Source organism: Crotalus tigris, unplaced genomic scaffold (assembly GCF_016545835.1).
Source record: "Crotalus tigris isolate CLP2741 ecotype Arizona unplaced genomic scaffold, ASM1654583v1 scf7180000018224.911827, whole genome shotgun sequence".
Taxonomy (NCBI): Eukaryota; Metazoa; Chordata; class Lepidosauria; order Squamata; family Viperidae; genus Crotalus; species Crotalus tigris.
The window spans coordinates 827105-849755 of NW_024096891.1; the positions used below are offsets into that span (position 1 = coordinate 827105).

General features: G+C 40.2%; 3 protein-coding genes across 7 annotated transcripts in view; 1 reads left to right on the plus strand and 2 right to left on the minus strand.

The window, feature by feature from the left end:
• Window positions 1-313: 313 nt before the first annotated feature.
• Window positions 314-7622, minus strand: CUNH11orf97 (chromosome unknown C11orf97 homolog). Its single transcript, XM_039349092.1, has 4 exons — window positions 7157-7622; window positions 4608-4712; window positions 3413-3535; window positions 314-555 (listed from the first exon to the last, which is right to left on the minus strand). The coding sequence occupies exons 1-4, from the start codon at window positions 7323-7325 to the stop codon at window positions 551-553; spliced, it is 402 nt and encodes a 133-aa protein (XP_039205026.1). The 5' UTR covers window positions 7326-7622; the 3' UTR covers window positions 314-550.
• A 2592-nt stretch (window positions 7623-10214) lies between these two features.
• Window positions 10215-14413, minus strand: ANKRD49 (ankyrin repeat domain 49). The gene is made up of 2 exons (XM_039349091.1): window positions 14125-14413; window positions 10215-12398 (listed from the first exon to the last, which is right to left on the minus strand). The coding sequence occupies exons 1-2, from the start codon at window positions 14377-14379 to the stop codon at window positions 11937-11939; spliced, it is 717 nt and encodes a 238-aa protein (XP_039205025.1). The 5' UTR covers window positions 14380-14413; the 3' UTR covers window positions 10215-11936.
• Window positions 14414-14448: 35 nt separating this feature from the next.
• The window catches only part of MRE11 (MRE11 homolog, double strand break repair nuclease), a 31665-nt gene continuing 23462 nt past the window's right edge, over window positions 14449-22651 (plus strand). Inside the window, exons 1-5 of one of the 5 annotated variants that reach the window (XM_039349084.1) lie at window positions 14449-14583; window positions 19120-19214; window positions 20055-20187; window positions 21562-21722; window positions 22543-22630. In XM_039349084.1, the coding sequence (XP_039205018.1) occupies window positions 19195-19214; window positions 20055-20187; window positions 21562-21722; window positions 22543-22630 (402 nt within the window). In that variant the 5' untranslated portion in view covers window positions 14449-14583; window positions 19120-19194. Of the gene's footprint in view, window positions 14584-15149; window positions 15245-16966; window positions 17124-17207; window positions 17356-19119; window positions 19215-20054; window positions 20188-21561; window positions 21723-22542; window positions 22631-22651 lie in introns of those variants that run through there. The other 4 variants (XM_039349085.1, XM_039349088.1, XM_039349086.1 and 1 more) reach the window with 4 other exon arrangements.

The window sequence follows — 22651 nt, forward strand, 5'->3', positions numbered from 1 at the left end:
CAAGGTTGCCTACCTCTGGTATAGGGTCTCCTGCTTGAACAGAGGGTTGGACTAGAAGACCTCCAAGGTCCCCTCCATGTCTATTCTGATTGAGAGTTTGAAAAAGCAGCACACTTGTTGTCAGATCGAAACTGTCCTTGACGGAGGCCAGTCTAACAATCATACAAAAGAAACAGGACCATGAGTAATAGAGTTCAAAGTTAAGGGCAGACTTGTTTTCTATTTACTCAAGCTACTACCGTGCTATAACAACTTTTGAGGACTTTACAAATATCAAATACAATCTTCAAAAATTACTCAAAGAAACCCCATACACATTTGGAGAGACAGGACCCTTTTATTACGAAGTAGTGAACTACTGAATAGTGAGCTAAGTCATAGATGATCATCTTAGATACACTGATTGGCAGGTGCATAGCTTCAAAATTTATTTTATAAGCAACTTTATACATACTAAAATATAGTTGTCTATGTTCAAATAAAATTGACAGCGATAGATTTGCTTTTCTTCTGTGACTTCCATCAAAGGAGATTCAGTTTTTCAGAATGACTACCCTAGAAAGGAGAAAGTATCAAAATGGAGATTCATAAGTATTACATTTGTGGAGCAGTTGAACCACAAAATTGCTCCAGGGCCTTGTTTTAAACAAATAAATATGATTTCATCCTGAGTAGAATGAATCAAGTAATTCTTCTTAAATGGAAGGTGGAATTCTACTTAAGTTATCATAGACATTCCTACACAAACAGAGTCTTTTCCAATAAGGACAGAATACAGTATTAATGAAATATAGATAATTAGGGCCCCAACAACGTGAATTTTTGGTAAATAAAAAATGAAGTGGCTTCCTTCACAAATCTGAGAAATTTGAACCTTGTGCAATGTGAAATTCTCCAAATTGAAAACTCATTTTAAAATGTGATGCAATGAAGAACTAAGCAACTCTAAACATTTTATTCCTAGATATGTCAGTTAAATTGTTCAATTAAAAGTGGGAAGAGTAGTTCCAAAGGTATTTTCTTTCAAAGGGCAACTGGACTTTAAGATGTTTTGCTTCAAGAAGCTTCTTCAGTTCTGACTGAATGGTGGAGAATGGAAGGATTTATATACCTTGCAGTCATATGGTCATTAGCTCTCTTTCGGACAGTCGGTTGAGATCACTTGGAGGTTTACCTGTGCTCTCAGGGTCACCTGAATCCTGTAGTTTGCCATTTTTTTTTCTGGAAATCCTTTCATAGTCCTGCACAATTTGAAAGGTGTTCATCCCAAAGAGCATAGCTAAACGTCTATGGAGATTCTCAATTGTCCAGGTCTTGGCGTCCCAAGGGTGTTTTCTTTCAAAAGACAACTGGACTTTCTTCAAGCAAAACAAGAAAGTCCAGTTGCCTTTTGAAAGGAAACACTTTGGAGACACCATGACCTGGATGACTGAGAATCTCAATAGACATTGGGAAAAGTAGTGTTCATATCTCAGCTCAATCTTGAAGGTCACTGAATGGCTTGGTCAGCCGGATCAGCTACATCAACCCTGGATATCAATGGGGTGACAGCTGTTGCAATCAGGATTTGCCTAACATCTTATAGGGCAGGGCTGTCAAACTCGCAATGTCACGTGACGTGTCATGACATATTGCGACTTTTTTTGCCATTGCCGGCAATGGGGGTGGGCGTGGGCGTGGTTTTGCTATATGATGCATCTAGCCCGTGGGCCGCCAGTTTGATACCCCTGTTATAGGACAACGGTTTCTGTGTGCTATAATGATCATCCATTAGCAAAGTTCACACATGAACTGGCTTCTAGTAATCAGGAACTAAAACTTCAAAAGATATCCATCTCTGATCTAAAAGTTCAAAAAGAAATATATCCCCAATCCACAGAAGACAATTTAAAACTAGCCATGAATCTGAGAGCTGCTTTATATCTTCGGTTTAGAACAGTGGTTCTCAACCTGTGGGTCGGGACCCCATTTGGGGTCGAACAACCATTTCACGGGGGTCGCCAAACAACGCAGTCCGCCATTTTTTTCCCCTTTTCCTTAGCTGTGCTACTCCCTTTTATTCTATTGGCTTTTGAAAGCCAATAGAATAGACTCTCTTGAATAGAGTCTAATTCTATTGGCTTTCAAAAGCCAATAGGAATTGTCCAGGCTGTCTCTGCCTGCTGAGCCCGCCAAAAGTCCCATTCTGCAAACGGTGCTGCACCAGTTGAGTAGTCCTCGACTTACGACTGGTTGAATAGTCCTCGACTTACAACCAGTTGGGGGTCGCAGCTTTAAAAAGGTTGAGGACCACTGGTTTAGAAGGCATTCAGAAGAATCAGTATGATATAACTGGGTAACATGGATTAAACAGCCTTTCTTTTCCAGCTAATCCATCTTGAAAAATTATTCAGAATTATTAAAATTATTAAAAGAGCTGTAGTCCAGTCGGTTGGTAATATAAGGTGAAATCCTGTTGTGAATATAGGCTGGAGGCCTAACTAAAAAAAATCATTGTGAATATACTATAAGTTGGAAAACTATCTTTGGTATGTTGAACTTCTGAATGCTGCTTTTGTGATTCAAAATTGCAGGTAATTATTAGAAATAGATGTTGCAGGGGGAAAGATGTATTAAGGCAAAAACCAGAAGCAATATTATAATTTTTAGATTAATATTTTTTTTTAAAAAATGCACTTTCCTGAGTTATAGAGAAATAGGGTTCCCCCCCATCTCTTGGTTAGAGACAGTACCTCTCATCCATCTATTTATCTCTATCATCTAACTATCTATCTATCTATCTATCTATCTATCTATCTATCTATCTATCTATCTATCTATCTATCTATCTATCTATCTATCTATCTATCTAGTGTATGGCACAGAGTACATAGATAACAGTAGTAAAATATATATAAAAGGAGTACATGATACTATGGTACACGTATAATGGAAATTTCCTGCTTAAGCAGGGGGTTGGACTAGAAGACTTCCAAGATCCATTCCAACTCTGTTATTCTATATTATTCTATGTAGTCAATTTTGTAAGGTATGAGCAATTCAAGAAGTGAACCAATATATTTAAAAATGTAACTTGTAACTTATATTTAGGTTACATTTTGAAATACATTGTACATTTTGAAATACATTGGTTCATAAAAATAGAATGTATTCTATATATTAACAACTAGGCCATTTATTCAATTAAGCATATTTGTTAGTTGGAGAAAATCTGTTTTTCCTCCTGTATAAACTCTCAAATAGCAGCTAGTTATTATACGATCCAATGCCTGGTGAGCTCTCTTCTATGTATAGTAAATGGAAGCGAGCAATGAATGTAATGAATGTTAGCAATCACTATGTCATTCTTTTGTTTAAAATGCACACTTTTGGTTTGGGGGAGCAGGAAAGAAAGGAGATACTACATTCTTACTTCTTATGACTGCATGCCTGGAGTAATAAGGTTGAGAAAGGAAGCAGCTTTGATTCTGTGAAGCTGGGTTGAAGCCTCCCACAGGAAAATTTCTTTTCAAGCTCCAAATTCTTTCCAGAGCCACTGTCCATAATATATAGAAGAGCATTATTATAATTGTATTGTATTGCAACCACAATTGAGTCCTGGGATTTAATCAAAACCAATTAAGTGGAACGTCACAATTTTATTATCTTATTTCTTATTTACCTTTTTTTGCTTTACAGACCCATAAACAAGGATTGCTTTGAAGCTAATTGGAACCCTGTGAGCAAAAAAGAAAAGCTGAAATGCCCCATTTAGGATCTATAATGTTTCATCTGCTCAGGGGCAGGAAGTGGTCCATGTAAGTGTACATATAGTCCTTAACTTATGACTGCAGTTGGGATTGGAAATCCAGTCATAAATTGTTACAGTTGTAAACTGAGGCTCCCACATGACCAGAAGTGATTTTATGACCTTTTTGGCAACAGTTGTTAAGCCAACATGATAGTGATTAAGTGAACGTGGTGGTTATAAATGCAAATCCATTCATTTGAATAGTAGGCATTTCTTGCTGGAAACCAGCAAAAAATGTCACACCCTGCAGTCGCGTAACCACAGAACACCAAAACTGGTCATAAAGGTGACCGGCTGCCAAATGCCAAAACATGATCACGTGATGGTGGGGGAGGGCTGCACAACTATTTACGATGGTCTGGGGATGTTTTATGGGTCTTAAATTCACCAACTCTTGCTTTGGATTAATTTATCACCTCATAGACCAGCTCCAACTCCAAGAGAACAGATTACACAAATACAGTAGCAAATCTACTTTCCGTGTGATTTTATATATCTCCTGAAGCAGACCTATTTTTAAAATAGAACTTTCTTCATATTCCCAACACTTTCTGTTCTTAGAAGTGAGACTTGTCCCATCAGTACCATCAAATGATTCCAAAGGGCTTTGAAAGGATAACTAAATATCTGTGGTTTTGCTTCTGGCTGTTTTTGCTGTTACTATTTAAATTTTTTTGTACCAGTGTTTGGAGTAGATGTTATATTTTTGCAAATTGCTGGAAATCACTAAGGCAGGTTAGTATACGGATGAAAGCTTCCCTTTATAAACACTTCAGAATTTGAAATTCTCCCAGTTACCTTGTTTTCCAAAGCTTACCTTCTGAAGGGTGTCTAATTCTGCACTCATCTCTCTGGAAATACAGCTCTTCCTCAAGTACTTCCCTAACTCTCCTTGGTGGTTCAACATACACAAACTTCTTCCCTGTTTTAGAAAAGATCATTTCAATGAATGAACTGAGGAATTCGCAAATAGTATGCTTGCTTTATCAAAATAGAGTATTAAATCAAACCATATTCTAGTATTTTATAAATATTCTAAACATCTTATGGCGACAAGACATAATATTTAAGAAAAGTGACCTGAATAATAATCATGCTTTATTTCCTCTTGGAGGAATTTATAAAAACCAAGTTTAGGCATTAAGAATAGGAAATGGAAAAAAAGTTAAGCAAAGCTTCTATTCGTATGGCAGAGCAATTATTTGTTGTTGTTAGTTGCGAAGTCGTGTCCGACCCATCGCGCCCCATGGACAACGTTCCTCTAGGTCTTCCTGTCCTCTACCATCTTCTGGAGTCAATTTAAGCTCACTCCTACTGCTTCAGTGACTCCATCCAGCCACCCCATTCTGTCGTCCCCTTCTTCTATTGCCCTCAATCTTTCCCAGTATTAGGCTCTTCTCCAGTGAGTCCTTTCTTCTCATTAGGTGGCCAAAGTACTTGAGTTTCAACTTCAGGATCTGGCCTTCTAAAGAGCAGTCGGGGTTGATCTCCTCTAGGACTGACCGGTTTGATCACCTTGCAGTCCAGGGGACTCGCAGGAGTCTTCTCCAGCACCATAGTTCAAAGGCCTAAATTCTTTTGCACTCAGCCTTTCTTATGGTCCACCTTTCACAGCCATACATTTATCAGACCTAATAATCCATGGAAAGAGGTCTTTGAGACTGACTTGGGCTGGGAAAGAAGCAGAAATATCCCACTATATTGTTAACAAGTATTCCAAGTCCATTAGAAAAGAATGATTAACTCTTCAGTCTTGCATTCTGGAAAAAACAGCTCTCTGAGACCTTTAGAGAATTCATTAATAATTGCTATAATCGGGGCTTTTTCAGTTTCTATGATTCTGTGTATTAATCCCTTAATAATAATCCTAGTTAGTGAGACTCATCACTGCAGAGCAGAGCAGAATGGAATTGGATATCAGACTGAATAACCTTTATTAAACCTTAGTAAGACCACATTTGGAATACTGCATCCAGTTTGATCACCTCATTATAAAAAAGATATTGAGACTCTGGAAAGGGTGCAAAGAAGAACTAAGATGATTAAGGGCTTGGAGACTAAAACATGAAGAACAGTTGCAAGATTTGGGCATGGCTAGTGTAGAGAAAAAAAGGACTAGGGGTGACATAATAGCAGTGTTCCAATATTTGAGGGGCTGCCACAAAGAAGAAGGAGTCAATCTATTTTCCAAAGCACCAGAAGGCAAGACAAGAAACAACGCATGGAAACTAATCAAGGAGAGAAGCAGCCTAGAACTATGGAGAAATTTCCTGACAGTGAGAACAATTAACCAGTGGAACACCTTGCCTTCAGATGTTGTGGGTTTACACTTGTCTGAAATGATATATAGGGTTTCCTGCTTGAGCAGGGGGTTGGAATAGAAGACCTCCAAGGTCCCTTCCAATTCTATTATTCTGTATTCTGTATACTTCTCAAACCAGGGCATTGTTCCGAGATCCTGGGCTTCAACTTCCATATTGGAGGAGACCAAGTGTTGGATGATCTTTATTTATTTCTGTACAAGAGAGAGAACAAACCAGACCTGTTCATTTCAATGGTAACGAGGATCTCACCAGGCCAGAAACCAGGAGACTGTGAGTTCTTAGGCATGAAAGCCTACTGGTGATTTTGGCCAGTCCAATTTTGTCAGATCAACCAACCTCACAGGGTCGTTGTTGTGGAGAAAATAGTAGAAAGGAATATTTTATTTTACTGTGCTGCCCATCTCACCTACAAGCTGACAAGCTGACTCTGAGCAACTTGTGTGTCTTCGCCACCTTGAGTTATTTATAAAAATAAGGCATGATGTCATTCCTCAATAATAATTTGGCAGATCTCAAAAAGCTTGGAACAACAGAACTCCTTAATATTTGGAAATCTGAAGGCTGTGGATTCGGTTGGGAAATTGAAAACAACAACAACAACATCCAGGTATAAGTGAATGGGCAAACTGCTTCTGTACTGTTGCCAAGACAACGACAGGGACATGCCCATGATGTCACCAGCAGTCCCCTTTTAAAGAAGCAAGAGGGAATTCTTGCACAGACATGCTGGGTGCAAGGAGGCAACTGATCCACAGCAGGCTGGCATGCAGGTCCTTCTCCCACAGACTATATCCATCACTTAATTCTGCAAACTGTTCTCCCCAACAGGGGCTTTCTCAGGCCACAGAGAGAAGCCTTCCCCCATTTGCTTTCCACCCACCCTGGGTTGCCCATTTATTTCCAATTGCTGGGGCTGAAGTCCCCCCCCCCAACCCCCAAAACCTGGAAGTCTTCTCCACTCCTTGGATAAAAGCAGCATGGAAGGAAGAGTCTCGCTCCGCAAGGGACCTTCCACCCGGGGCGCGCGCGAGCCCCCACTCACAGGGTTGCCCCCCATCGTTGCTCTCGCCGTAGATCCGGCTGCCCGAGTCCCCCGCCTTGGGCTCCAGCGGTTCCCCGGTGGACGCTCGCATGTCTCGTCCTCGGCGGCTGCTCTTGCTTGCTCCTGTCAGCCGCGCCCAGGCCAGCGGCACGCGCAGGCTGGTTGCCATAGGAGCCCAAGGTTGCTGCTGCTGCGGCGGCGGCGGCTGCTGCTGCTGAAGGGGGAGTGGCGGAGGAGGAAGAGGAGGGAGGGAGAAGATGATGAAGCCGGCGCTTTCGCCTCACACCCGGCAGAGCGGTGTGGCTGAAAGCTGGGCGGAGCTAAGAGGGAAACGCCCTGGCCCCGGGTCAGAGGAGAGCCGAGTCCATCGGCCTCGAGCGGGGGCGATCACAGGTTGCCTTGGCAACACAGGCCACGCCCGAAGCCCACCTGGTTGCTGACCCGAAGTCTTCCCCAACCTGTCGCCCTCTAATTATTGGGATTAACACCTCCCCCTCCCTCCACCCAGCAGCCTCTAGCAAGCCAGGGTGGGCAAAAACCATACTGGCTGAAAGATTGTAGGTAGTGAAGTCCAATAGTGTCCTGAATGGTGGCCACCTTGGAACAGGGTCATCTTTGGGCCTGCAGGTGGTTTTCAAGTTACTGGTTGGAGGCGCTAACTGCGAAGTTGCATGATAATCGCCAAGATCTCTTCATCAAGCAAAGCTGGTTGGGTACCCAGGAAGTGTCTTTGGAGGTCTTAAGTCAGGTCTGCCTGAGGTTTATTTTGGGCGATATTAGAATAGTGTGCAGACATAAACATTTTGTTCTGCCAGGCTGTGACAAAGGAAGTATCACCTGCAGAATATGGATGAGAATATTAGGGAGCTAACTATGCTTGAAGGGAAACCATTTGGTCACAGGCCAATGAAGTAAAAAGTATTCCGGGAAGAATGAGCCAATGAGTTAGAAAACAAGCTATGTTTCTGGTCCAGACAACGTGCAGTGAAAGTCAGCCAAGAAGTGCCATCAAAAGAAGAGGCGTTACAATCATACCTTTGTGCTTGAATCTTCTTAGATAGAAAAAAGATCTCTACAAAATGATCAAAAATTATTTAAAATGATACTATTCAGACATTCCAGATGCTGGGAATGTGATTGTACCTACGTCTATTTCAGAAAAATATACTTTGATAAAGATGCTTGATAAAGATCCAATGATATTTTACTACTAGGGATAGCAGATGGTATTTGTTTATTTGTGAAATTTATTTGCTGCCTATCTCACCATGCGGCTACTCTAGGCAGCTTATAATAATAAGAAATGAAGTGTGAAAAAGAGAAAACAATAGAATAAAACAAACAACGAAAAAGAAAATGAAAATACATCAATATAATAACAAAAAGATGAACAGGTTGAAATTATCAGATTATAATTATAATTATCAGATTATCTGTGAAACTGGAGTTTCTTGGAGTGCATTACTATACATTTTGCATGCAATAGATCAGATTTCCATGGAAATTAATATTACTTGTGTAAAGTGACATGTGATTGGGTTTAGGCAATTATTAACTCATTCTTTAGCGGGTGGTGGTCCCATCTGCACTTTTGAGATGGTGGTTCATTTTCACTCAAGAAACCATCACTGGACTTAATTATACCGTACTGGATAACTTTCAAAGTTTCCATCTTCCCCTTTTGAGAGAAAGTTGTGGAGAAAGTAACTGTGCTGCAACTAAGAAGGTCCATAATTTATTTATTTATTTATTAAAATTTATAGACTGCCCCATTCCCGCAGGACTCCGGGCAGCTAACAATAAAAACACAATATAACTTAACAAGACAAACAATACAGTAACATTCATCCAGGGGTCAGATTTTATAAACCCCAAGCCTGCCGGAAAAGCCAGGTCTTAAGCAGCTTGCAGAAAACCAACAGGGTGGGAGCGGTCCTAAAAAAAATGGATTATCTGTTAATTTAGGTATAATATTGAGACTGTGTTGATCACATTGCAGATGGTCTCTGGAGGCCTCAGGATGGGACCTGCAAAATGAATCCTGAGCTTCCTTCCTTCCGTTGAGATCAGTACATTGATCATGGTATCCCTCTGGACCAATGTAGGATAGGAATGGAATCATAGTATTGCAGCGGTTCTCCTTCTTCCAAAGCTGATTCCAGTCAGTGTTTGTAGGGAGAGAGAGGCTGAGAGTCCTGCTTTGACGTGTTCCTCAGAGCACCACCCTCTGGCTATTCCTTTTTAAATCTGAATGAAACCCTGAAGACACAGAAGATTTGGCTGTTCCCACTGAGATTGGGTCAAAGTGTTGAGTGAGCCAGAGAGATATTTTTAAGAAGCATTTTATGGAACTGAGTGATCGTCCAGAGCTGCTAGCAGTTTTAGTTTTTCAGATCTGAAGCATTGATTTGATTTTAATTTTACTGTAAGCTACTCAGAATAATTATAAATTGGGCATATATATCAACAGGAGAAATAAATCAATAAAGAAAATTTAAGAGTTAGAGAATCCTGGGAATCATTTTAAGATATAACTAGCAGTCTTTTTTCATGTAGAAATATCTTTTCGATAGAACAATTAACAATATTATTTGGAAAAACCTCAATGGGTTTTGTGCTGGTTTAAATTTGTAGTATAACTTTAACTAGTGGTCTGATGACTCTCTTAATTTGATACTTGGATATAAAATGGATTAAGAATGTCCAAACTGGAAACACATATTTAGAAGGGTTCATAAAACATTACGTTGAAGTGCCTTAAGATAAGTGATTGCTTTAAAATTTAAGCCTCAACTATTAGCATTATTTTCTAATTTTTTAAAAAATGATATTTTCCCAATTCTGGCATATAGTAGTTGGAAATCCAAGGAGTTAAGATCAAGGCGATGTATTGGCATTCAGTTCTAACATGCTATGGATTATATTACAATATGTTATATCTAATTGCAGTTAGAGTTTCTCTAATGTCAATAAAACTTCCATGGTTGTTAATGGAACTGGGACTTCATACTACAATATCAGTAGGCATTAACAGCTTGGATTTGTTACATCCATCAAATCACTTGTTCAGAAATAACTTTAATGAACCAAAACAACTAATTTTACAGTGAAAGTACATCATGCTACAGCAAACCACATAAATCCCATATTTACAGGGATTTTATTTTAGGTCAGGGCTGGTTCACACAAAGCATTCAAAGTAGCAAACAGTGCACAGGAGAAATTTGAACTGAAGCAAAAGATACTTGTATTCTTACAAACTTATCATTTTAGCAGAAAGCTCAGTTGTATCACATTCAGCATATCTTCCACTCTTCACAAACACAAATGCTGCTTCATCACCACGTACATGCACATAAAATCTCATGAAAGAGTTACGTAATTTTTATCTGGTAAAATTCAAATAAATTGCAAAGAATTTTTTTTTCAACCTCAAGTGTATCAAAGAATTATGTGAACCAGCCCTAAGTATCTTTAGAGCTAGTGAACCAAACACATGATGATTTTTTCATGCATCTGTGAATAAATTTCAGAGTTTACTTCTGAACGAGAACCCAAAGTTTTCCAAAAATTCAAAACATAATTTAAGAAAGCAAGCAGTTGTACAATAAGGTACTTCCAAGCAATCTTTGGACCAGTCAGCTGTAGTGTATTCTGCTACTGAAAAGAATTTTGAGTTTGTGAACTGCAGTGGTACTGAAAGAACACAAACCATTTTAAAAACTGAATAACTCAATGTGATTTAGCAAAGGCCTATTAAGCAACTTTCACCAAACTGTTGACTTCTGAATGTGCTGCAATTGCAACTCCCTGAACTGCCAATCAACATGACCACTGGACATATTAATTGGCAATTCTGATCATGAAGTTCAAAAATAACTGAAAACTCAGGTAACTTAGGACTGAGAAACCTGATCAATAAAAATGTAAACAAAACACTTCTACACATAGGTAACCATATCGTCACTTTCAAAAGCAAAACCTGAGCACACAAAATGTAATGTTTGGCAACTAAGGAATTAGATACAGTTATATCTTATACAGACACTGAAGTAGATTTGGGAAATCTGAATCACATCACATTATTAATCAGGTAGCTCCATTTTTTGGCAGCTGCTATCTTTGATATGTGCGTGAATACCCCAGGTTTTAGCAATAGTTTAAATTCCATGTTCTTCTCTGTTGAAAATTATCAGTCACCGGTTAAGTCTCATTAAAACTTCACATTCCTTAAAAAGAAGCAGCAAATGTTTTGAGCAGTGTTGCTGAATATTTACATGTTATTTTGTGGCTCTGTGATGATTTCCATTTACAATGGATAGGGAAAGCAGCAAAATAACCATGTTTTTTTCCAAGTTAAAGTGAAAATGTTCCACAAGGGTAGCATAGCCTACCTTGTCCCAAAGGTGCTCTTTTCCAAAAGGCAACTAGAGTTTCTTGATTTTATTTTTCTTTTGAAAATGTTTCCGTTCTCATCCAAGAGGTTCAGACCCAAAGAAGCTTCCTGGATGAGAAACAAAACGTTTTCACAAGGGGAAAAAAAAAAAAAGACCATGAAAGTCCAGTTGCCTTTTGGAAAAAAGCACCTTTGGGATAATCATGACCTGGATGATTGAGAATCTCCATAGACACATAACTTATCTTATAAAAATAATGTCAGTGTTACTCAACAGAGCCTCATTTGAGCCACCTGCTAAGTTATGACCTAAAGAGCTGCGAATGCAATGACAAAATAGATTTCTTTAAAAAGCTCTGGCCATGTGTGTTAGGTATACAATTCCTAAGAGTCTACGACAGAATTTGTGCAGTGTTCAACAATTTCAAACAAATAATGGTATTTGTCAGTCCTTCGAGCAATGTCATAAGCCGTCTCTTCCAAGTTGTTTCTGAGATTGGGCTTTAAGTATCGATTCATGAGTAACAGTTCAAGGGTTTCCTTGCTCTCTCTGTTTCCGGCTGCCAAGTGCAGAGGTGTAAGCAACCCGTTGGTCTGAGCGTTGACATTTGCCCCATGCTGGAGCAAGAACGAGGCAATTTTGGTGTTGTTCCATTTGCACGCACTGTGCAGAGGTGTCCAGCTATCCACGGTCAATGCGTGGACATCTGCCCCGTGAGCAATCAGCTCACGCACCACTTCCATGTGTCCGTTATAGGCAGCGCGGTGAAGAGGAGTATATTGATCTTCATCCTGGACATTTATTGACACCAGGTTTTGAGACAAGAGCTTTTGCACTGTGCTAAGCTGTGGGAATGGAGACAGAGTTTAGTATTAGTCCACTAGCTTAGACAACTTTCTATAAGATTCAGTGCCTTTCGCACTCTGAATGAAGACCACACTTTCACCAAATGCACTGACTCCAAAGAACAAGCAATGACTTGTGATACAATATCTCCAGAGTTGAAGAGCCCAACATTTCTGGTCTTTATTATCCCATATTTTAAAGAAATTCATGCCATTAAAACCCATCATTTTTGCAAAATTGATGTGGGGAACCCAGAATCTAGAGGATTTCATAGAGCATTGAGTTTAGTTCTGAAAGAACTGGGGGATCACTTGCTCAACTAAAAGTTCACGATACACCGAGCAAGCTTTTTTTTGCTTTTAACAATCAGTTTTATTATGACATTTCCAGGAAGAAAGCAAACTCTTTCACACTGACTCCAAGTAAAATGCAACTCTATCCATTTGCTCTCATTTATTTGGAGGTATCAATGCCTCATAACCCCATTCCTAAAGATCAATCTACTTGACAAAACAGCACTGCCATAGTTCACAATTCTAAAAACAATCCAGACTGGCTTTGTGTATGCCACTGTAATTACCTCATTTTATATTCATAATATTGAAGCCTGCGGCACCAACTGCAATTACTTTTATTATCCAAAGGCATCATAATCATTTCTGACTTGTCTTGGTTTCTGTAGATGCAAGTCAACTATTTTTCCATTCCTTCTAAACCCTAATGATGGACTTGCATACAGACAATAAGGGGTGTGTGTGAAAAGCTATGATCCTCCATTTGTTACTGAACCACAATCTTCGACATCCTTCACCAGCAGAGCTAAGTTCAGCCACTCATTCAGAAATTTCTATGGGTTCATAAATTTCATCTCTGCAATTCTGTAAAGCAAATCCTCGTTCCTCCCTCATTTAGTTCAGGCTAAAGTTCTAGGGGTAGGCAACCTTGGCTTTTATGACTCGTGGACTTCAACTCCCAGAATTCCTGAGTCAGCATAGCTGACTCAGGAATTCTGGGAGTTGGTCCACGAGTCATAAAAGAGCCAAGGTTGCCTACCCCTGGGCTAAACAAACAAACCTTTGCATCATGACTGAACAATTCAGCAGTGTCAAACAACAGGTGCTCCTCGACTTACGACCACAACTGAGCCCAACTTTTTTGTTGCTAATCAAGACATTTGTTAAGTGAGTTTTGCTCCATTTCACCACCTTTCTTGCCGCAGTGGTTAAATGAATCAACTGCAGTTGTTAAGCTAGTCACGTGGTGAATCTGGCTTCCCCATTGACTTTGCTTGTCAGAAGGGCACAAAAGATCGTGTGAAAAACAGTCGTAACTCACTTTTTTCAGTGCCGTTTTAACTCGAAATGGTCACTAAACAAACTGCTGTAAGTCGAGGACTACCTGTAAACCATTGATACGTGGTTTGCACTTACCCCTCTGGAAGGACCTTAGCATGGCTATAGCATAAACCAGTGTTTCCCAAACTTGACAATTTTAAGGCATGTGGACTTCAACTCCCAGAATTCCACAGCCAGCATTGCTGGCTGTGGAATTCTGGGAGTTGAAGTCCTCATGCCTTAAAATTGTCAAGTTTGGGAAACACTGGCATAAACCAACCTTATGTCACTTGAAAGCCCCCTTATGTCAAACTAGAGTCTCTCTAGGAAATAACAGGGAAGATGAATTTATCATGCAGAGTTTTCATATACTGTAGTACATTTGGCTTACCCTATTTTTTTCAGCTGCCCAAAGCAGAAGCTTATCTGGGCTATTTGCCAACTTTTTCTCTTGAGCCTGGTACCATTCCTCTGTTTTTTCTTCCTGATCTTCTTCATCAGAGTCTCCAGACCAAAGACTCTGGGTTCCTCTAGGGATTAAATGACGGTGGGTTTCCAGTAACTCAAGCTGGTTAAAGCTATCAGCAAAGTCTTTTCCCTCCTCATCTGTGTTATTATTGTCAGCTGATGTTATGCTTTCATTCATTTTGCAGGCTTTGATTTGCTCGTCCCTAAACAGCAGAAGAGTTTCACTTCTATTTTTCTAACTCATATCTCCATGCCTTGCCAACCGAGTTTCGGTAACAAAAGTTACTGGCAGCAACATCACCACCATCTTTAAAAAGAGGAAAAAAATGGAATATTATGATTGGGGGAAAAAGAAGATAAGGCATTTGCTGCATCTTGAATGGTAATCTCAGAAGTGTCCATAAAAAAGCCATCTTATTGCTTCTTTGGCATTATCAGATAAGTAATATGAAGGACTTTTTTCTTACAATCTCTTTTGTAACCCTCCAAAATCATTTTTTAATTAAAAATCCCAAATTCTTGTTTCTTTCTATTTCTAGAAAGAAAGAGCAGAGCCAGAATTCAAAAGATTGCATTACTTTAATCTTCTCAAGTCCATATCCAAAAATGTAATTGTTCATAATACTCTATATCAAGTGTGTCCAACCTGCATCCCACAGGCTGCATACAGGTAGTTTGCAGCCCCACAAGATTGTAAACTTCTGATTTATATATATTAACTATATTATATATTTTGTATGTGGCCCAAGACAATTCTTCCTCACTCAATGCAGCCCAGGCAAGCCAAAAGGCTGGATACCCAGGATAAGATGAAATAACTTCCTTGGTATAACATTTTATTCATGTAATCTATGCAGTCACCCATTTTATATTTTATGCCTCTGGGCAATTTACAAGATCAAAACAAAACCTTGCTAAACAAACTTCCAGTGTCCAAGGAAACCATTGACTGCGCTCACCACCAACAGCAGCCGCATTCATCGACCCACTGACCCAAATAACCTTGAGTGACAGGAGGAAGAGCCACAAGTGCTACAAAAACAGTAAGAAAAAAAGAACCAAATGTTTTTTTTTTCCTCCTCTCATTTGACTACGAAGGAATGGAAAGGGTCATTTTCTTTTCCATACAATGGGATTTAGATGGAGGAGGCAAGAATAAGATGCTGCTTTCATTTTTTTAATAAACCAGCAACCAAATGCATTCCATTCCAATTTGCAGGGTAGGACAGATGGGAGACCTGTCAAATAAGGGGATTCGGTATTAAACCTAGTTTGATAAGAGATTATCAGAGCCCAGAGGAGGAAGGAGGGTGGAGAAAGTGTCTCAGAAGGGATCTTCTCTGGAAAATAAAACAAGGGAGAGGAGACCCCAAAGTGCTTTTTTCAAAAAGCAACTGGACTTTGTTTTTTCTTGGAGACATTTTGCTTCTCATCCAAGAAGCTTCTTCCGTTCTGACTGAATGCTGGGAATGGAAGGATTGATATTCTTTGCAGGCTTTCCATTCCCCAGCATTCAATCAGAATGGAGGATGTTTCTTGGATGAGAAGTGAAACGGCTTCAAGGAAAAACCAATAAAGTCCAGTTGCCTTTTGAAAAAAATCATCTTTGGGACAACCATGGCCTGGATGACTGAGAATCTCCATAGACATAAGGATGAGGAGAAGTGCTTTCAGACTTGCAAGATACTGTTCCTATACACCTACAATAACAGTGATGCTGGTGCTCATGGTTTTGGGCTTCTGTCTGGATTACCTCGAAGGGCTGACAGTCCTACATAACTGAACAAGGCTAAAAACACACACAGATGAAGGCTACAGGCCTAATGGGGTGTTCTTCATCTGGGAAGGGAGTCACCAAGGACCCCAAGACAGGCTCTGCTGAAAGAATCACAACTGGCTCCTTCACACAAAGGGGTCAGAATAACAGAATACCAGAGCTGGAAGGGACCTTGGAGGTCTTCTAGTCCAACCCCCGGCTCAAGCAGGAGACTCTATGCCAGTGGTTCTCAACCTGTGGGTCGGGACCCCATTTGGGGTCGAACGACCATTTCACGGGGGTCGCCAAACAACGCAATCCACCATTTCCCCCCCCTTTTCCTTAGCTGTGCTACTCCCTTTTATTCTATTGGCTTTTGAAAGCCAATAGAATAGACTCTCTTGAATAGAGTCTAATTCTATTGGCTTTCAAAAGCCAACAGGAATTGTCCAGGCTGTCTCTGCCCAGCTGAGCCCGCCAAAAGTCCCATTCTGCAAACGGTGCTGCACCAGTTGAGTAGTCCTCGACTTACGACCGGTTGAGTAGTCCTCGACTTACGACTGGTTGGGGGTCGCGGCATTAAAAAGGTTGAGAACCACTGCTCTATGCCATTCCAGTCCAATCTCTTCCTTAAAAGCCCAGCTCCACAACCCTCATGGGCAGGATTCAATCAACCTGCTAAAACCAAGTAGCCAGCCCTACCTTTAAGGAGGCTCAATTAAGCCTTACGGGCATCCAGGGAGCAGAGACTAGACACGTACAGACAAATCAATGCATACACGAAGGGACGATGGGATGAATATAATCCTCGGCATACACGCTTCAAAACCTCCCTGGCTCCAGGATAGGACGCGTGTTGAGGGAGACCCACAGCCGAGCTCCGCCTTGCACCAACAGCAAGCAAGTAGCCGAAGCCTTGACTCCTCCACTGCCCCGACAGGCCTCACACCCCTCTCGTCTAGGACATTTAACTCCTTCCTGGAGGGGGGGGGCGCCTCTGACCGGAAGCGGCTAACTCTTGCGGCTGCGCAATGAGAGTCTATTGCAGGAGGTTAGCCCCCCTCGGGGAGCACTTGTGGGAAAGGCGGGAATTGCGTGGTTCTCGCGAGAAGTAGTTGCCGGCGCTCGCGGGAGAGGGCCGGGAAAGTATGGAGAGGGAAAGCGGGGTGAGACTGTGGGGGGGGGGAGGGGGAGGGGGAGTTGCTAGTGGGGGAGGGTTGGGGGGCGGCGGGGTGAAGCGTGGGGGCGGCCTCCTTGTTCTGCCTTGCTGGCAGACGAGATGGAATGAGCCTGGTGACCAAGAATCGCCGGAGTCCCGAAGCGCAGCGAGAAGGCTGCCTGCGGTGCCTCTGCAGGAGTCGCGCAACGACTCTGCTTGAATGCGCAACGATCCTTTCGGTGCAATAGAGAAGTTATTCCAGTCCAGGGCGCCAGAAGACGACTCTCCTCTGCCAGAGCAGTTGATGCATCCTGTCTCTGCTGGGTTGCTTGGCTTTGACACAATCCTTGGTGGGGGGGGGGGTTTGCCCCGCATGAGAAAGCCAAGTAGGGTTAGCTCTCAGCCCAAGTTTAGCATGTTGTGGGAATGCTGCGTTTTCCACCGACCTGGTTAAGCATTTTGGTTTGAAGTCAGCCTCTCCGTTCGTCTTCCTAAAGAACGGGATGGACGTGGAATAAGAGTCCGCTGACGGGTCACTGCATGAAAGATGCAGAGCAGCTTAAATCAGGGCTGAACAATGTCTCCTGTTTCAGTACAGAGCAGAGATTTTGGCTCGTTTAATATCTTATTCCTTCTTTGGAATATTATACATTTATAACTGTTGAGGTTACATTGCATGAATTACATCTTACATATTGTAAAAATTACAAAAGCAGAGTTGACTTGCTGGATTGCCTATTTGGGAAGGTGTTTATTCTCTCAGGTTTTGGTTTCCTTTGCATTGTAATTGTATGTTGCTCTGGAAACTGTATAATTGTTAGTTTTACTGAAATAATACAGGCCCTTCTCAGTGTTTGAGACCAGCCAGAGTTGCCTTGGAGCTTTCCTGGTTATATAGACTCTTGGTTTTTCATTTATTTTTCTGTGCATGTTTTTTGTCCACTAAAATCATTCATTGCTTGGATCAGTCACTTATGCCAAAAACTCAAGACAATTTCTACTTCGTGTAATTTGCTGTTTCCATATTCTTTCCAAAGAGGTGTTCACTTTTTATTTTATTTATTTAGTCTGGTGATGCCTTTGATTCACTGAAGACTGCCTGCACTGGTCCATTATTTGACAAGATTTTGAAAGAAGCTGGTCCAAAATCACCCTGATGGCTTTGTGCCTAAGACAAAACTAGAAGTCATGTTCTTCCAGCTTCTAATCTGGTATTTTAACCATCACACCAGATTGGGCCTCAGATTTTGACTAAGTTTAATACTTAAATCACTTATTAGGATTAGGTCTCCCTTCTGCAAGTTCTACAAATGGGATAGAGTGTGCTAGATTGCTCTTTTATAAAAAAAATGAAAGGACATTATTCTTTCCTTCAACAAAATCCTACTGTAGGTAAAGGAGAATGACAGTGTCCATTGTTTCGTAGTAAAATGAGAAAAGGTGGAGAAAAGAAAAATTAATTTCTGCAGAAAATTTTTGTGGTGCCTCATTATTCCACTCACAAATGTTGAGATTTCTTGAAACTCTCCTCCTATAAAATCCCCCAATCCTTTGGGATTTTCCTGAAAGGCAGCAGCGGTGCAGCTTTAATGCAAAGGCCCCCAACCTTTTGGGCACCAGGGACTGGTTCCATGGAGAGAGGTTTTCCTGTGGACCTGAGAGGGCATGGTTTTGCATGCTGCCTGCATCCTATGGATGGGGCTTTGCTTGTTTGTGTGGACCAGTTTCTGGCATGCTGCAGATCGGTGTCGGTCCATGGACTATGGGTTGGGGATCCCTGCTTTAGTGCTTTTTGCAAAAACAAAACAAAAAATGTGATAGTGATAAAAGCTAAAAACCACAGTTGCCTTGGAGCTTTCCTGGTTATATAGACTCTTGGTTTTCATTTATTTTTCTATGCATGTTTTTTTGTTCAGTGGAAAAGTACATTTTAAACAATAAATTATGATACTTTGGCTTCCAAGTTTATTACCCTAAGATTCTTTTTATTTGGTTGTTCCTAGGTCTTGACTGTCTGTTTTTTTATTCATTTGGCTTCGTGAGATCTTTTGTAAATTGGGCCAAGGCTGATTGTAGATATGAGTTCTACCACTTCCAGGTAAATTTTCCACAATATTCACATCAGTGGGGAAGAGATTTAGTCATCTATCTTGCCAACTGTGGTGTTCCTATAATTTACTGTCACCTCATTAGTGCTGAAAATGAAAATTATATAAGGGATGCAAAGAATACTTTTGTAATTTAAATCAATAATATAAAAACAAAACCCTGTGCTCTCATGGATTTGCATATAAAGAGCCGAGGTGGCGCAGCAGTTAGAGTGCAGTACTGCAGGCCACTTTAGCTGACTGTGTTCAGCAGGTCAGCGGTTCAAATCTCACCTGCTCAAGGTTGACTCAGCCTTCCATCCTTCCGGGGTAGGTAAAATGAGGACCCAGATTGTTGGGGCAATGTAAATATATATATACATTGCTTACTGGTGTACACCGCTTAGAGAGTGCTTGCACTTAAAGCGGTATATAAGTCTCATAAATAAATAAATAAATAACATGAGGACCCAGATTGTTGGGGGCAATGTAAATATATATATACATTGCTTACTGGTGTACACTGTTTAGAGAGTGCTTGCACTTAAAGCAGTATATAAGTCTCATAAATAAATAAATAAATGTAAGAAATAATTCAAATAATTAAAGATTCTTCTAAGCATCAGAGAGATTGAGTTAACTGTGGAAATATAGCAGGAAAAGTTTCTAGAGGCCCAATTGTTCCCTATAATTCTATTATTCCATGAAATGAATACTGAATACGGTGGCATTTGAAGAATGTAATCTATAACTTTACAAAATACTTCATTGTATTAGATGCCGAAACAGTAAATGATGCAGCCATACTATTCTGCTTTTTTGTTTGTTTGCTTGTTTCTCTTTAACTTTAGAGATGAAGAAGACACATTTAAAATTTTAGTTGCTACAGACATTCACCTTGGATATTTGGAGAAGGATGCTTGTCGTGGCAATGATACTTTTGTTACCTTGGATGAAATATTGAAACTTGCTCAAGAGAACGAGGCAAGCCACTCTGAAATCACGTTACAAAACTATCACTGAAAGGTCACATACAGGTAGTCCTCGACTTATGACCACAGTTGAACCCAAAATTTCTGTTGCTAAGTAAGACAGATGTTAAGTGAGTTGCCCCTCATTTTACGATCTTTTTTGCCACAGTTGTTAAGCGAATCACTGCAACTGTTAAATGAATTGTGTGGTCATTAACGAATCTGGCTTCCCCCATTGACTTTGCTTGTCAGAAGCCAGCTGGGAAGGTTTCAAATGGGGATCGCGTGACCCACAGTATAGTGCAACTGTCATTAGTACATGCCAATTGCCAAGTGCCCAAATTTTGATCATGTGACCAAGGGAATGCTGCAACGGTTGTGTGAAAAATGACCATAAGTTCCTTTTTTCAGTGACGTTATAACTGGTCACTAAATGAATGGTTGTAAGTCGAGAACTATCTGTATTTCCTAGAAATTGTTCTTATTGTTAGGACATTAATTGCATATTACACCAATGACATTGTGAAAATAAAACCAATCTGAGCCCATTGTACTGTCAATAAGACCTGGGCAGTAATGAAAAATTTGCCATGGCAGGTTGTAGTTCCGTGTTTGCATACTACCTAGAATCTTTTGGGCTCAGTTAAGAATCTTATAAGTAGATGAATAAAATTGGTTTAAAGATATATAGGAATGTTGACTGCCCATAAATCAATTGCAGATAATGGGACAATTAAATTCACTTTTAAGTGAAGTTTTATAACGCAAACATATCTGAGTGTACTTTTTCATCTTCAGTTCTTTCTTTTTTCATTATAAGAGATACCTTACCATACTTCTTTAATTAACATAGTAACTTATTTTATACAGTCAGGATTAAAAATAAAACCTGCCAAATTCTAGAAAGGGCTGTCGTCTCTCTTGCTTTCTGTATATTTTTGAGCCTTAAAAGGATGTCGGATGCATTTGGAGTTTAGTAGCATGGAAATGCAGGATTTAGGATTCATAGACCAAAAGGCACTTTGGAGAGGCTGAAATCTGGTGCCCCCCTGAAACTTCTAAAATAGCCACATCTATTCTCAAAAAAACAAAAAACAACAACCCCAACCCAAAAACACTGTCTAGTTCAGGGGTAGGCAACCTTGGCTCTTTTATGACTCATGGACTTCAACTCCCAGAATTCCTGAGCCAGCCATGCTGAGGGGAAAGGGAGAGGTTTCCAAGCTGAGCCATGCTGGCTCAGGAATTCTGGGAGTTGAAGTCCATGGGTCATAAAATAGCCAAGGTTGCCTACCCCTGGTCTAGTTGAACTGTTTTTAGAAATTTATAATTTTGAGAAAAAAGGCATATGTAAATAGTAATATATCCCCCAAAAATCTGTTTATAGGTGGACTTCATTTTACTAGGTGGAGATCTCTTTCATGAAAACAAGCCTTCCCGGAAAACAATATATACATGTTTAGAACTACTAAGAAGATACTGCATGGGTGACCGCCCTATACAATTTGAAATTCTGAGTGACCAGTCAGTTAATTTTGGCTTTAGCAAGTAAGTATTCCTATAGTAAATTAAGTTCAGTTATTTTGTAAATAACTGATTGTAACTGAATCACAGCTGTATCTGAACTGTAAATAATTTAAAAAAAGTTTGATCCAATTCTTCATTTTGATTAGTCAGGCTAATTCTGGACAATGCTACACATACATTTTTATTGTGGTTTGCATTATTATTACACTGAGTGTTTTCCTGTTCAGTCTGCTTAATGGAACTCTTGATTTCCCCCCCCCCCTGAAATTCTGCTGCATTGGCCTTGTGGCCTGCAAACAAAAATCCCATGCATTCATGAAAGGTGCTAAAATGGGAGAAATGCCTTTTTTCCCATTTCTCTCTCCCCTGTAGTTTTGCACCTTTCTTTTTATGTATATTAAAAGATCTCTCCAACTTCCTGAGCAGCTTTTTAGATCAAGGGGCAATGTATAAAAACTATCTCATCCCTTTTCTCAAAACAGATAATTTATCAAATTAATTCTATTCCACTTTTCTATTGAATTGAATTGAATTGAATTGCTGATTTTGCAGACCATTAGCTAACATCACCAGTGTGAAGGTATATGGAGTTTGCTGTCTAATATAGTGGCAGGACAAACCACTACATATAAACAGCAAACTCCACACTCTATCACACTGATGATGTTACCTGGTTCAGTAGTGAAAGATATGTAACCAGATGGCCAAACTCAGAGAACATCAAGAACTTCACAGTTCTGAATTCAGCATATAAGGTTTAATTCTATTTAAAAAATGTACAAGTTTAGCTGCATGTTGCAAATGATGCAATTTTTGCTTGCTTTAAACTTGTCCTTTCTAGGTTTCCATGGGTGAACTATCAAGATGAAAATCTCAACATTTCTATTCCGGTTTTTAGTATTCATGGCAACCATGATGATCCCACAGGGGTAAGAACGTTAGAGGGTGAA

Excerpts from the sequence above, each read along its gene's own strand:
- CUNH11orf97 (XM_039349092.1), bottom strand. The coding sequence starts at position 7,325 with ATGGCAACCAGCCTGCGCGTGCCGCTGGCCTGGGCGCGGCTGACAGGA. Across the intron at positions 4,713-7,156 it reads CAACGATGGGGGGCAACCCT|GGAAGAAGTTTGTGTATGTT; the intron begins GTGAGTGGGGGC and ends TTTCTAAAACAG. Across the intron at positions 3,536-4,607 it reads AATTAGACACCCTTCAGAAG|TGGCTCTGGAAAGAATTTGG; the intron begins GTAAGCTTTGGA and ends TATTATGGACAG.
- ANKRD49 (XM_039349091.1), bottom strand. The coding sequence starts at position 14,379 with ATGAATGAAAGCATAACATCAGCTGACAATAATAACACAGATGAGGAG. Across the intron at positions 12,399-14,124 it reads GGGCAGCTGAAAAAAATAGG|CTTAGCACAGTGCAAAAGCT; the intron begins GTAAGCCAAATG and ends CCATTCCCACAG.